This window comes from Chaetodon trifascialis, chromosome 12, assembly GCF_039877785.1.
Source record: "Chaetodon trifascialis isolate fChaTrf1 chromosome 12, fChaTrf1.hap1, whole genome shotgun sequence".
Taxonomy (NCBI): Eukaryota; Metazoa; Chordata; class Actinopteri; order Chaetodontiformes; family Chaetodontidae; genus Chaetodon; species Chaetodon trifascialis.
Genome location: NC_092067.1, coordinates 9,297,010 through 9,312,816, shown reverse-complemented (window position 1 = coordinate 9,312,816; position 15,807 = coordinate 9,297,010). Strand labels below are relative to the sequence as shown.

General features: G+C 42.2%; 1 protein-coding gene across 1 annotated transcript in view; it reads left to right on the top strand.

Moving 5' to 3' along the window:
• The first annotated feature begins 591 nt into the window (after positions 1-591).
• The window catches only part of clybl (citrate lyase beta like), a 57,621-nt gene continuing 42,405 nt past the window's right edge, over positions 592-15,807 (top strand). The window contains exon 1 of the mRNA XM_070976721.1: positions 592-696. Coding sequence (XP_070832822.1) covers positions 653-696 — 44 coding nt within the window. The 5' untranslated portion in view covers positions 592-652. The remainder of the gene's footprint in view (positions 697-15,807) is intronic.

Here is a 15,807-nt window from a genome sequence, read left to right as displayed (position 1 = left end):
ACGTCTGGCAGCACATACAAATTTAACTACACCCACAACCCAATGGCTGACATTTGGAGCAAATCCCCTGCTGACTTAATCATGGCAAATATTGCGTGTCATTTGTGCACTACACTTGGACCTGGCTGATGGTAGTGGTAGTAATTCACCACTGCTGTGCGAAAGACCACCTGGGGTGACGTGCCTTGTGCTCAAATCTCCCTCCTCTCTTATTCCTCCCCTGTTGCAAGCTTCAGTCTGTCTCTGTCCCTTCTGTCTCAGAGCAGAAGGACACCAGAGTTATTGTAGACAGAGACCATCTGTGAGGCCAAGAATTCTAGGATGTGGCAACCACGCACACACTACCACTGATTTCCATCATCGCTGTTTACGAACTGTAACTTTCATTTTAAGTAATTACTATTAATTATTTTGAATCGTTTTGGAAAACATATTCTATTTTGTCATGACTGTTTGGATAAATATTTCGTTTCTCCTGTCTCCACAAAAACACCCTCCCACTTCTTGCTCCCTGTTTACCTTCCCATGTGCTAGCAGCCTTCCAGAGCCCGCCCCTCTACATGCTGTAGCCAATGACATAACTCGGCTTGCGCGAGGGTACCGCTTCTGTAGCCAATTGCTGCTTAGTCTTGTAGAGCGTCATCGGGGAAATATGGCGGCGCACATTACTAGAGCTGTGACACGACTTGTCCCACAGTAAGTCAGATTATGGGTTTTATTTCTGCCTGTCGTAACTGTGCCATGTCTCTTGTATGAAAACACAGACACCGAAAATATAACGGCGCTAATTTTGGCTCATAATGTTAAGTTCCCCCCAATTGACGGTGGCAGCTGTCACTTGTTTTGAAGGCTGGGAGAAGTAACGTTATAGCAGTTGATAGCAGGGTTCCCAACATTATATTCGCTTGTAATGTGAGCTAAAATGACGAAGCACAGAGTTGCTTGTAGAGTCCTGTTTGTCTTGAATTAGTTCAGAAAAGCACAGAGCATAGAACTTGAGCACTGCTGCGTCCTGTGCTCCACGTGCTTTGAATGAAGAGAACATGCTTCACGCCTATGGATGCCAAAAACATGCAGAAGGCAGGTAGTTGTAAGAGAAAAATAAAAGCCAGACTGCTGAGAAATGTGCCAGTGTAAGAGTTTGGCCTTGAAACGGAGCGTTAATGTTAGCTATTCATTCTGGATGTCACCTCGCAGTGTGCAGCTTTGATGGTGTTATTGTGTTGCTGTTGCCATCTTTTCCACTTTATTGTAGTGTTGCACAGCTGGACTGGAAGTAGCTTGTAATAACTTTTCTTCTCTTGTGTAGTGTGATGTTGAGGCTGGTGTGTTTTGTTTTCCATTTTTTGGTTTCTATCTTGCTTTCAGTGTATTTTTTATTGTGAAGGACCATGATTTGAAAACAAACAAACAGAAAAAAGTGTTAAACCATCCATCCATCCATCCATCCATCCATCCATCCATCCATTTTCTATGCCACTTATCCCTTTCGGGGTCGTGGGGGGGCCGGAGCCTATCTCGGCTGTCAACGGGCGAGAGGCAGGGTACACCCTGAACCGGTCGCCAGCCGATCGCAGGGCAAGTGTTAAACCTTCTTTTGATATCATGTCATGTTGCATTTTTCTTTTCAAGTGTCAGATATTACTAATTAGTCTGGTAGTGATAGACTAATAATAATAAACATGTTTACAGCCTGGTACAAAAATGGTTTTGGTCTCTTTGGCTAATTTCCCCTTTCACTGCAAATGTATGGATGGTGAATTTTTATACAACTCACTGATTTAATTATGTTAAGTCTTAAAGTTATGCCTAATTATGAGCATGGCTGCTTTGAGTGGCAGCTAACCCCTAGGTTTCAGCAACCAGGCTTCATTCAGCCTGCCTCAGCTCCACCCATGCTCCACCTCTCTATTTTTGGAATAGCCAGAGGTTCGGCGGGACCAGGCACTGCCAAGATGACAATGGCCGAATGATCTATGCTGTGCAGCTAAGTTATAGCTAGCAGGCTAACCTTAGTTTAGCCGAGGTTACAGTTAGACCAGTTGGCCATCCCTGCCTTGCATTGCTATTGGCAAAAAGAAAGCAATTATTAGTTATACACCTGTCATTTGTATAGTTACATTAGTTATTGTTGGCTTAAATCAGCATCATTTGTCATAGTACGTATGGTAGTATCATGGATTACGTTAGCTGGTGAAGTAATTTGGCAAACCAGCCCACTAACCTATCCACTTAGATAGTATTTTGCCAGCGATAATGTTCGTGAACAAGCAAGTTAAGGTTAGGCGGCTAGCTGTAACATGGCTACACTGGATGGATCTGACATTGGCCAATTTGGAACGTTAGCTGATGAAGTGTTTTGGAAATGGCTAGCCAGTTTACCAGCTGGTTCAGCCCTGGTTATTCACTCGTGACAGCATTTTGCTGTGTTAGCTAGCCAACAATTTGTACTCATTAGCAAGCAAGTTAATAAGAGCTAACATTAGCCAACTCAAACAATAATATCACAATATATTATACATGCTTTGCAGTAATGTTAGCTTTGGCTTTGGACTTTGTGTTTTGGTGAATGACGCTCTGTGTGTCTATGCAGAGCATCTTCGGCTGTTGTGCCGGTTCCCTGGCAACCTTACTGTGATGACAAGCCTTCACAAAGTCACTGTATCTGACTGCATGATTATGATATTAAAGAAATTAGCAACACCTTTTACTGAATGCCAAGATTTTCATCAGTTTGGAGTGATTTAAACTACTACAGCCACCCAGTGCAACCACAGGCTTCCTGCTCTGGCCACCTTCACAGCCCTCATTGAAACTAAGTGACTTGCTCAACAGGTCATAGGTCGACAGTTGTTGTCCCTCTAATTCACTCTCCACATCTACAGTTTTCCAGCCATCTGAACTGGAAACATTGTGGTCACAATCTTTCCTATCAACATTATCTAATGTTTAGGTAACTGCAATGCTCAAGTGAATGTTTTAGCTTCTACAGTATATCAATTGATTTGACAACCCATAATGGAATTATGGTAATAATTGATAATAGATATTAGTGTTGCTTACATGTGTGACTTTGAGCCAAAGCCAGGATTTAACCAGTTCAAGAATTGAGCCAAACATAGGCCAGTTACCTGGGTTTAATCTGTAACTTAAAGCAATTTTAGGGTATACAACTGTTAGTTTGATCATGTAATTCCACTTTGTAGATAATAAAATCTGCATGCCATGTTGCACCGCCATGTTTCTATAGGAGCTCAGAATGTAGGGTCTCCTGCATGCATGTAGGGAGGGCGAGGCGCATTCGGTTGGTTGCAACCTGTAACCTCACCTTTAGAGGCCACTAAATACACACTGTGGACCTTTAATTATTTCAAAATGTCACATTAATTCATCACATTGATGCAAATAATGGAACAAGACTAAGACTCTGAAGCCATGCTTGCAGCGCTGTGAGACTGCACTGAGGCACAGAGTGCTTTGAGCAAAAGGTGAATGTTAGCATGCCTGTGTGCTCATAATATGTTAACATGCAAACATCTTTGTTTAGTGTGTTTGCATGCTAACATTAGCAAATTAGCAAATTTGACTTGTGTGAATGTCTTTAGTTTGGCCATGAACCATGAAATATTGGACAAATAGAAAAATATGACCTGATTGTGGCACTAGAGTGAAAGGCTATTTCAGTTCATCCATGCATCGCGCATGGCTAAAAGTGACAATATTGATGTAAAACATTGCACAGAAATCCAAATACAGTCTGATCTGTGAATGGGTAGTTACTATAAATAGTATGGCATTTAATTTTTCTTGCATTATAAATAGTCAAACACAGGATTCAGTGTTTTGGAGCTTGACACTGGAACTAAAAGTGAGGATATACCCTCTGCTGCTTTCATTTTGACAGTTCTTATTAAAATCTGAATTTTTGTATGTCTCACTTTATGGAAATGCAATAATAAATCACAGGAGTACTCTCTTCAGAATACCAAGAAATACACTTACATGTATATTAGTCTTGTGTGCATTTCTGCAAGATTACATCATGAGATTTAGTGACAGATGGTCAGCAGTTGCCCGGTGCTCTTCAACCTTTTGTAAATTGTCACGCAAATCTCATCGGAGGTATAATGAGAAACTTCAAACAGTTTGAATGTCAGTTACAAAGAACCTAAGTGGGTTTAATATTCTAGTAATGTGTCTGTGCTGGTCAACTGCATTGTGACATGTGGCTCTAATTCAAGACACATGCATTTCCAGAGGCACAAAGCTGATGATCCTGCCAAATTAGAGGGTGAAGTTACTGTCACGCCAGCCTGTGTGTGTGCGTGTTTGTAGATGCGTGTGTGTCTTTGTCTGTTCGTGCTTGTGGTGATAGCTTGAACAGATGAGAAATAGAATATTTGCTCATTCTCAATAATCCCTCTTTAATTTATTATCTCATATTCGTGTTTGTAGTGTTTTAATGTACCTTTTTTGGACAGGTTTTTCTGATATGTGGTGTGTAGAAAGCATAAGCACATAAAAAGCCTACTCTCCTAATGGGATTCATATTGAATTTTGCCCGGTGTTTCTGGGAAGCAGTACCTACATAGTTAAATGCAGCCCTCTCAGATGGCTGGAACCAGGAGAGGAATGTGTGTGCTTGTTTTATGGACAGCCTAGAGCCCTCGCCCTGGCATTGGCGGCAGACTGCTCTTTGTCACAAACACCCTCGTGTCAAAGATGCAACAGCATCCTGGAGGAAGCATTGACTGCCGCTATGAAGTCGACAAGTGATGAAAGTAGCCTAGAGGTTGTCAATTAAGAGAGCCAAAGCCTGGACCTTATAAGTTAATGGGCAGTTTCCCCTCTCAGGGCCTGCTAGAGCTTTATAGCACAGCTTATAAAAACCCCAAGTGTAATGCACCCCTATAACGTTTTCAATTAAGAGAAGGGGCATAAAGCAGTGCAGACACTTGGCAGTCATGCTAGAATGTTTATAAAGTGGCATTTGGCATAAATTGGGAGGGGAATTTTCAATTGCCCCAGTTGTTTTAAAGCAGCAGCTACTGTGCAGAATTTTATTTTGATGGCACTCCATGCTGACTGGAAGCATTACAGACTTCCTGGTGTCTTCCCATTACCAGTTCCTTTAGCTTGGTCATATGGACGCACAGTCTGAAGTTTAAAAGCCCTGTCTTCTCAGCTGTAAAAGACATTAGAAACAAGAAAAGACGGAATTTTAATATACACTTGTAATATTATACTCGCGTAATATTAGCATTAAGTGTCATTATAAAGGCATTAGTCATTTCACAGTAAATTGGCTAATTTCCATTTAAAACTGTCCTATAATACAAGAGGATTTCGCATGTAATGCAATTAAAGAAAATGCGATGAAACAGTAATACAAATAACAGTCTGTTATTTGTAGATATAATTAGCACATATACATGACAAATGCATTGTTTGTAATGCTTTTAGAAAGAAGCACTTGTCGGCACTCAGAGAAAATCCCTCCAGTCATCTGGTGTCTTCTGTGGTGGAGCTAGCTTTGGCTTCCGGTAGAAAAATAAATGAGTGTTGAATAAACACCGGTGTGTTGACACCTCATTTCCTCATTGATTGGTAGTGGAAGCTGAGCTTGAGGTGTGTGGCCATAATCCAATCAAGCAAGAAAACAACCGTGGGGACTGTGTTACCAAATTCTTGAGCTCGGGAGGGCGAGCAGGTTGGCCAGTGCCTTTCTTCAACTATTTAATGGTTTATTTAATCTTTTTAGTGGACACTTTTTTGGCCATTGCCTCAATGCACCGAAGTAATTTTTGTCCATGAAAAATATGTGAACCGCTTTCAAAGGCCTGTCTTCCTCTTTTCCTCTTATATTATGTATGACACGTTTTATTCGTTAGTCAAGCTTGATAAAACTACACTAAATCTACACTACAATATCACTGCTTGGATGTTTTCACCAGTGCCTACAGGGGCTTTTTTTCTCCTTTTTACACTTTTTGAGCCAATGAATCAATAAATCGCTCTATTACCTGTTGTTGACCCAGCTAGTCTTGCCTTTGAAATTTGTTACAGAGCATTAAGTAACACATGTTGCTGTGTGAAAACAAAGCTCTGGCGGCTGGCGTGGTGACCAGCTGAGTAAACGTGGATGAGGGAGCAGTGTGGGATGGCAGAGAATAGAGGCCTACACTTGTCCCAGGGCGGACCAAGGTGGATCCATGCGGCCAACAGATGGATATGTTACCCTGTACCCCCACAGAAAAAAGGAAAACCCCAACCAAAACAAGTGTCTTTGCTCTAGCACTGAAGCCTTTGATCAACAGCACATCTTTGGCTTCAGAGAATGACTTCTTTGGACCCCAGAGCGCACATGAAATTGCATCTGTATAAACATGACCAGGGAGGAATGTGTGAACAATGCAACAAAAGAATTTTGTTCTAGACGTGGGGTGGACTTGGCTAACGGGTGGTTTATGTGGTTGAGAGTTTGAGCGTGGTGGTCGGCTTGAATGAGAAGCTGGGGAAATAGTCTCTGTTTATAATGATAACACAAGTGGGAAACTTGTGTTTTTGCGTTTTACTGATGTGACCCAATACAAGTGTCGTGATGAAATGATCCCTGTCAAGACTTTCGGTGGTGTCAAAGATTTCAGTGTATCGTTTTAGCCAACTAATGAGGTTTTTGTTCTAATTCTTGATGAAACTGTCGTTTAATCAAATATCTGTCTACTGTATTTCCTTTCTTCCTTTTGTGGTCATAGGTTTCTGCATCGCAGTCACCCAAGCTACTTATATTATTAGAGATTATATAAATGATATAAACTGTATTTTACATACAGACCTCCTTAGAGAGACCACCCAACCTCCTCTTGTTTGCCATGACAAGTTATAGCCTCTGTTTGTCTATTTATTGAACTGTATTAAAGCATTTACTGTAGGTATGACTAACAATTTCTTATAAAGAGTGTATTGGGCTGGTACAGTTTAGCCCATGTAGCATTAATTGGGTAGCAGTCAGAGTTGTGTGTGGGCAGGATATTGCTTCCAGATTTGGAGTCAGCCTCACTGTCAAAAGGCCAAAGGGGTTGTTTTGGCTATTAAATAGATAACAGATTTGGGTTCAATTTACACCTCAGAAGCTTGTACAAGTACATTTGCATCACTGACTTAGACCCTTTTCAGCAGTTATTCAGGGAAACTTGTCCTGTCCCTTTTCCTCTTGCCACGGCAGTGTTTTGGTCTTCTCACGGCACCGAGGTTGGCTCATTGCCATGGTGATGGTCGGCTAGTTCCAGCGCGATGAGGTGTAATTTACCCAGCATTTCCTGTCTGATACACAGCACCCTAATGAGTAAGAGACCTGCTTTTATAGCAGAGTGTTTGTTAACCAGGCCCAGCAGGGGAGTTGTGTGTGTGTGTGTGTGTGTGTGTGTGTGTGTGTGTGTGTGTGTATACATACATATATATGTGTGTGTGTGTGTGCGTGTGTGTGGTTCCCTCTACTATTCAGCCCCATCGTGTTTGTTAAAGCGTATGTACACCTATAGGTGGGACTATCTGTAATAGCACATGGGTCCACGCTGAGGCTACATGGCTGCAGTTCTCGGTCGAACCCCTCGGTGTCAGCATTGACAGTGTGCTTCCTGATGAGGACTGAGAGTAGCCTGTGATGTTTGTTCTTGTACCAAGTGAAGTTCCATCTCACAAATTTCCCTCATTAAGAAGCCCAACACTATCGCTGAGTGACTATCCAGGGAACTTCACTGGGAATATCAGACACTGTGTCTGCATGATGAAGCCAGAAAAAGCCTTTCTTCCATCTTGTATGTTGTTGTAGTAGGGTGGTGTTGTTACTGTGAATTAAAATTAATTTAACATAAATAATTGATAAGTCAATTGACAGAAAATAAAAGGGTCACTTTGATAATTGTTTCAGGCTTTTTTTTTTCAGGTAAACTACCAAATATTTACTGCATAGACATGCTTAGTTGTCTTTAGATCTGTCAATTTTACACACTTAATGATCAGTTGCAGCCCTTATTGGCTGAATCTTCAGTGTTTGTTGTAATTATATAATTACTGCTGTCACAAATAGGGTTTGGGGTGATGTACATTACATGCTGCTGATGCATGACGTTGATTTAGTGGTCCAATGTACATACAATATTCAAGATGCCTAAGCAGCTGGGCTCTTGTAACACAAATAATAAGGCTAGATTTCCCATGGTGAGAGGAGAAGTGTGTTGATAACCGCATGACTGCAATACCACTCTCATGTGATGCCTGCCACCGGGTTGAGCTCATTATCAATGCAGATTTTTAAGTTTTATTAAAAAAAATATTTTTTTGCTGATGAAAGTTAGGAGATATGTTGCTCTTTCACTGCAGTAAGCAAAAAATCCATACTGTCCCAGCCCTAGGTGAGAGGGGTGTCAAGGACTCTAATGACTGTGTGTGTGTGTGTGTGTGTGTGTGTGTGTGTGTGTGTGTGTGTGTGTGTGTGTGTGTGTGTGTGAGAGAGAGAGAGAGAGAGAAACAGAGATAGAATGATTATTTTTTTATGTTCCCGGGCCAGACCTATGGACAAATTTTGTATTTCAGTACCCGAAGTGTCTTATATTTTGTGTTTTTCTATGTAATTTCCTATAGTTTTCCAGCGTAATGGATCCTGTGCATGTCGTTATATTTCTCCTCTGACTCCACTGTTTTTCGCAGCTTCTGCACAGTCAGAAAACTTCTCACTGACAAGTTCGCATTGAACAGTTGTGTGATCATTAAAACACGAAACCCTCCACTGAACGCAGGACAACTGTGATGTGACTGTCTCTGTGAATTCATAGAAAATAAGAACAATTCTATGTCTGATGTATCTGGGCATGCAGACAAGAGTTTATTGTTTGTCTTGGTATTTTGCCATATTTGGAACAATCTTCTAACTTCTCATCACATCACTGGCACAAGTTGCAGACAGGCAGCCTACTGTTCGCACTGTACTTCATTAGAACCAGGTTTCAGTGGTACCACACACGTTCAAACAGCAGGGCCTTCTCCCGAGCATCAAAGGAGATTTTATACAAAGGGTTGTCTCTGTGTCTGTCTACCCATCAGTGTCTGCTAATGATGCATGCTGCACACGTTTTTAACATTGACACCCTCTGCTCCCCATCACTCATTCACGCTCTCAATCTTTGCTTCCATTCGTCTCTTTCTCTCTCTTCTTCTCTGTCTCTCTCTCTCCCTCTGCCATTCGTGGTGTTTGTTTGGCTGCTGGGATTTGTTTGTTTATTGTTTCCAGATGGCAGACGCAGACTTCATTTGTGTGGCTTTCAAGTTCCCAGAGAGCTTTTTACTGCCTTGGCTCAAGCGCTTATCCTGTTTCCTCTAGCCGGGCTTTATGATGGGCCCTTTATACGTAGCAACTGGAAACAACTGTCACTACCGGTCTGCGTCGGGGAAAGCAGGAGAAAGCTCAGAGAAAGTGTCTCTTTCTCTCTGCACTCTCCATCTGAACATCTTCGTTAGCGACAGAGCAGTTGATCCACAGATGAGGACAATGTTTCTTTTCCCCTAGGGTGAAGTGTACCAGCTTCATATAGTGAGAGAGAATATGCTCGTTCACTACTCTAAACCTGAGCCGCATCACGAGCGTTTGCAAAGAGAAACCGGATAGAATGTGCAGAACTTCATTTTTGTTGACATGACAGTTGGGCAGCGTGCTCACAGTAGTGGTGAAGCTGGTAGTGTTATTTTTTTTCAGGACCTTGCTGAGTCTAGTCTGGGCATCATTAAGCACTGTGACATCACTTATTTACAGGAACCCAGGAGGGCGACTTGCCCAGTAAATGTGGGGGAGGACCAGTGCATGTCTTTACTCATCGGATGCGGTTTTAAGACGGAGCAGTAATCAAAGCTCTCAGCTATATAAAACCCACCCCTTCTCCTTAAGGAGGCCTTTTCTCCTGGCTGCTGCTGAATGAGTGATTACCCTGGCATTCCAACCTGCCTAATCCCATTTTTAGCATTGATTTAACACAGAGAAGCAGTGGCTAAGGCACCGCATTGACTGACCTGCCCCCCAAAATTCACTGGAATCAAAAAGGGCTGTGTTGGTATTAAATTTTCACAGTACGATTATCGTCTCTGTATACGGTATTACACAATTATTATTATCAGTCACAATGAACCTTAAAGAAATCAAAACAGAAGGTTTTTTTGGTTGAATAAATGCTTTATTATAATTTCATTAAATATAATGTCATGACAGAGATGAAACTTGATATAAACTTACTTAAATAGTGTAAATAAGACTAAAATGGTAGAATTCAGAATCATAGATAAGCAAATGTACACATATGATAACCATCAATTTTCATCCTACTGCAACCCTATGAGCAAAGGACAACCTGTTTGGCTTCATATTTCTGTAATATATTAACAGATAAGTTGACAGACACTTTTTCTCATGTGGCTATTCCAGGAAGCCAGCTGTGTCACCGTCCCTTTCTTCATGCATTGACAGCAGTAGCCCGTCAGATGACGTCAGCTCTGATCACAGGGTGATTATCTGATTGTGTAGGATCTGTCAGGGTCCATGGTGTGTGCAAAGATAACGATGCCATATATGTTGGGCATGGCGGCGCAGGCATCACGCTAACCCGCTCCTGACCTGGCACAAGGGGATCCGAGCTGAAGTGTGAGGGGATCCGACTTTAATGTTCACGTAATCAGTGGTGTTTGTGTTTTACCACCACTGAGCCCCTGGCTGGCCGGCTAATCTCATCAGGGTTTGGGCTCTGGTGCCGGGGTGAGGGAGAGGACAGCCTAGCATGACCCATATCTCCGTGCCAGGACGGGCTACAACACTCGGGCGCTACAGTGCAGTTCCATCAGAGTTTACTACGAGGCCCTTTGCCAGGGTGTTTACTACTGAACTGTCTGGCACAACAAGATAATGCCTGTGCTAATGCCCTCTAAGGACACAGCCACTCTCACTAAGGAGGGTCTGCTCTTTTTCATCATGCCAGACTCTCTGCAACTACATAATAACATTGTGAAGTAATAATGGGGTATAGGCTGGGTTTACTTTGTGACAGGTTCACAGCGTTACCAGGTTTTAATAGTCTGTCTCACTGTTGCATGTGCTTTGGGGTGGACAAAATAAATAATGTCAGGAGAAAATGGAGAGTGTGAGATAGAAGTGGGAGGTTTCTCAAGGACAAATTTGATAAAATATTATGATTTTCTTATGTTTCCTTCAGAAAATAGTGCGCTTGGTTGCTTAACTCTACACATCCCCTTAGGAAGGCTCACCTCACGTTGCATCTCTTCTCTTTTTCAGCAGTCTGTTAAAGCTTCAGCCTCACTTCTTTCTGTGCAGTCAGTTACACAACAGCTTTTACCATTTTTACACTTTTACTCGTGTTGAGTTAATGGAAAGACTATGTGTGCAGTCACAGCATTTGCATACCCTTTAAACAGTCCAGTCCAGTGCAACACCATCACTTACTGTTTCAGAAAATGGTCATAGAGTTGGATCAACATGACGGCGTGAACCGAGACCTAACATTATACATGATTATTGTAATGAATGTTATTATTGTTGCCTGCGAGTAAGTGAATTAACTGTTAACAGGTTATGTAAAAGGCTTGTTTGTGGTTCTCCATTGTGAAATACCCTCCCTTACACACATTGTTGTTTTAGTAAACTGACACCCATGCACTCACTCTGCTTCACCTGTGGGAGGTCAGAAACCTGCTCAGCCCTCTCCCTTAACCCACCATCCAACCCCTTTGCGCACACACACGCAGAGGAAACAAATCAGCAGCCAGTTGTTTGATGGTCTAATTTAAACCAGTGGATATTTTTGAGCCGTTTCAATCCCCTGTGCGTGTGCGTGTGCGTCAGGACACAGGGGTATAATAAAGGAAGTTCCTTGATGCGAGGGATGGATAGTTTTCCTATTTTGCTGTTAAGATGAATTCTAAATGTTTAGTTTTCCATTTTGCAACAAGGCTAGTCATTGATATGGATGCCAGGAATGGCCGCTACCGCCCTTTTGTGAGTAACTCTTGATCCGAAGTTCACATGCACAGATGTTTCATCTGCCTCGCTGAGCTCCAAGCAAAGCACACAGTTGGTATCTATTCACACCAAAACTCAGATCCACCACAGCCATGAAAACATGAAGGAAAATATGACCTCTCGTCTAGGGCCTCTCACAATTCACCTGACGATAAGACGTACGGTCTCCGTCGGATTGCGGACTCAGACGTTGCTGTCACTGGATTTTGTGCCATGTAACGTTTGTGTTCAGTTGGTCGTGAGGAGAACTGCTTATTAAACCATCAGATCTGGTTTTTGCGCAAGCTTGATTGGCCTTTCATTTGCAAGAATAATTAATGCAGGATACTCAGACATCCATCTGGGAACACATGTTCAGATCAAACAAACCATTTAAAAGAGTTAAAATTCTCGCCTAGGCCTAATTATCACCCAATAGCTGATGTGGCAACAAACAAGTAATTATCTCTTTTGCTTCCATTAGCCCAGCCCATGAACGGAGACACCTCTGTGTGTAGTAATAAAGGGTTCATGTTGATGAAAATCGAGCCAGGATGCAAAATGCTTGGAACTTCATCCTATATGCACCAGGTATGTGTGCCTGTGTGCGTGCGTGCAGATGCCCGTATTATAAAACGTGACAAATTCTACGTAAAATGTTTAAAAAAAATAGTTTTTCAAAGAAAGGAAACTGTATCCTTGACTGTAAATTCAATCAGCTATTCGTCAGACATATATGAGATTTTTCGTGCTGGAGATCTGCCTCCTCACCGCTGCTTCATTTGCTTAGCTAGCAGCCTGCTACCTAAGCTTATTAAATCAATAGATTAAAAACATGCCTCGCTGTGATGTTAAAGACTAGAATACAGACACGCACGCATACACACACAAACACAAGCAGCATGATAAGTTGGCTTATCTTTGATGTATCCCGATTGACAAAGAGACTCCCTCCTATCAAAGGATTACAAATAAACTCCAGTGAAAAGACAGATGCACAAAAGGTGGCCTATGTTCTTTCTGTTTGTTTGTTTGAAATAAAGTCTGTTATGAATTAGCAGTTTGTGTTTCTGCTTTTGATCTAAATGTACCACACGACGCTTTGTCCTCTTTTAGGGGAATTTGTTTAAAGATGTCCTCCCCGGTTTAAGCTCGCATCGTGAGAGCAGCGTTTGCTATCGGGGCCGTGTTCACCATGAAAAGTGGACTGGGCGCTACGCTGAATCAGATGGCGGTATGGGCCAGACCACAAGCAAATTGCCATGCCTTTTAGTCCCATCTTCGATGATGCGGTACTTCCTCAGGCTTTTGTCTCCGGTTTGGGGCACAGCTGTCAGACTAGGTGCTATCCATGCTCCCCTCCCAAAAACCTCAGGCCACGCGCCGCTGCACCCCAAACACTAAATAGGAGCATTAGACACACCATGTTAAGGGCTGCTGGTGTTTGAGCTGTGGCTGTGGGTGCGTGTCTTGTTCCATGGCCACAGACATGCGCATTATCACAAACACACACCCGCAGCTGCACACCACACTGCAAAAGTTATCCTCTGCTCCGTACCCGTCTGTAAGACAATAGATTTATTCTTTTGTGTTAAATGTCCCATTGTCCTATTGCTGACTTCTGTTTTGTCTGTTGCCGGTTGACCCCACTCTTTGCTTTTAGTCCCCCCCCCCCCCCCCCCCCACACACACACACGCACACCCAGCCACAGATCTGCACCGTGAAAATACCCACAAGGCCTTTCTACCCATATGTAGTGTTGCAGAGTTTGATTATGCGCCACCGGCATCACACCTCAGCAGGGTATATCCAAACATGAAAATTAATTCACAGCTAAATGCTGCTATATGCAGTCCGAGAGGGAGAGGAGAGGAAAAATCAAACACAGGTTTACACTAGTGAACAGCCCCAGAATTAAGAAAGAGAGCCTTAAGGCAGGCAGAGAGGGCAGTGTTCATTAATGTGCAAAGCAAATGGAACAGTTACTTCCCCCCCTGCCCCTCCAGACACACACACACACACACACACACACACACACACACACACACACACACACACACACACACACACACACACACACGTAGATGCAATGGTCATTTCAATAGAAGGAAGGGCCCTTTGATTGTGGGGAATTTCAATTGGCATATGAAAGATTGACCTAAATAAAATAGATGTAAAATATTCCTGGAGCTGCTTAAAAATCAAGTTAATGGAAAAAGAAGAATAAAATCAGCATAATTAGCTGTAATTGTAAACAGAGCTTGAACACTCACAGGAGAGCCACATTGATTAGGCTGAAATGAGAAAGTTTGGGTCAAGCTGCTCACTGTGTTTACGAAGCAAACTTGTTCCCTTAAAGCTTGAGGATGTTCTTCACCAGCTTACCTCAACACTCTTAGATTTTCAAGTTCTCTCTAAGTCTCTCTAAGTATTAAATTCTCCAGAGGTAAAAAGCACAATTTTCTCTGTTCGATATGTTTTATCTAGATGAAGGTATTCATAACATTTTAGCTGCTGATATAGTGTCCTTTTAGACTGCCTGTTATGAACTTTAGCATGAAAGTACTTGGGCATGACTTTGTCTCAGAGTAATGCAAATGGAATTGCCCCCCGATGGTTTGGAATGCACCCAGCTGGCCTTTAAAAGGTGATAATTGGAAAATACAGGCTGAAGCCACAGTCAAAGTGGGGACCTTGTGTTAGACTGGGTTAGCCATAGCAAGGCTGGAGGAAGAAAGCATGGAGAGGAAAAATCGAATACACAAAATGCATTTCAGTTTTTAAGTTTTCTTTTTGTATTTTGACTCCATTGTCTGCAAAATGCAAACAGAGCCCAGGCTGCGTAACGTCCATTTGGAGGTTCTGACGAATGTGCCACTTTTTGCCCAGCTGTCATGAGTCACAGCAAAGCATGTTTAAATTGCAGACTGAAGATGCCAGCTCGTAGCGGTTAGGTGTTAGCGCTGATAAAAATGGTGGATACAAACTGTATCCTATGATGCATGTCTATAAAAGGGGTGCAAGTGGAATAAGAAATAGTTTGCAATCCAAACGAGAACATTGAATATTAACTCCTGAAGTCAGTTGCAAATTAATCGTACACATTCCAGCTTTTCACTTTATTTTCTAGCTCAGGTTTATTTGTGAAAAGACTTGAGAGCATCATGTCCTTGCTGCGTGTTGGCTGACATATTATGGCACTGTTAAATTAAAAAAAAGCTTCTTTTTAGAACTCATTTATATTATTTATATTATATTTATAACATATTATCATACAATGTAATGTCCAATATTCGGTGTGAGCAGGTCTACAAATTTTCATACTGGTTGACTTAATAGAACCTATATTATTTATCCAAGATTCCAGCTCTGGTTGACTTGGTGGCTCCTGTGGTTACTGGTAGAAGTGCCCAGTATGTTCTTTAATAAGTTCAAGATCCCCCACGCATTGACCACTGGGGGCAGCAAACACACACTAAACAGCCACACTTTCAAAAATACAACAGAAGAAGTGCGACTCTTTTAACAGCAAACATAAACAACCTGTGGGCTGAGTGCAGTCATTGTGTCATTTACAACTGCGTCATCTGACATGGTGATACTGAACTTCTGATCAGACTTGTCATTATGTAATTAGGCTACATTACATAATACGTGTATACACCGTCTTTTGTCTTCAGTTTCCTGTAAATCTCTTGTGTGTGGGTTTGCAAGCCGAGCACAGGAAAGGCAGTAACAAAGCGACCGCTGT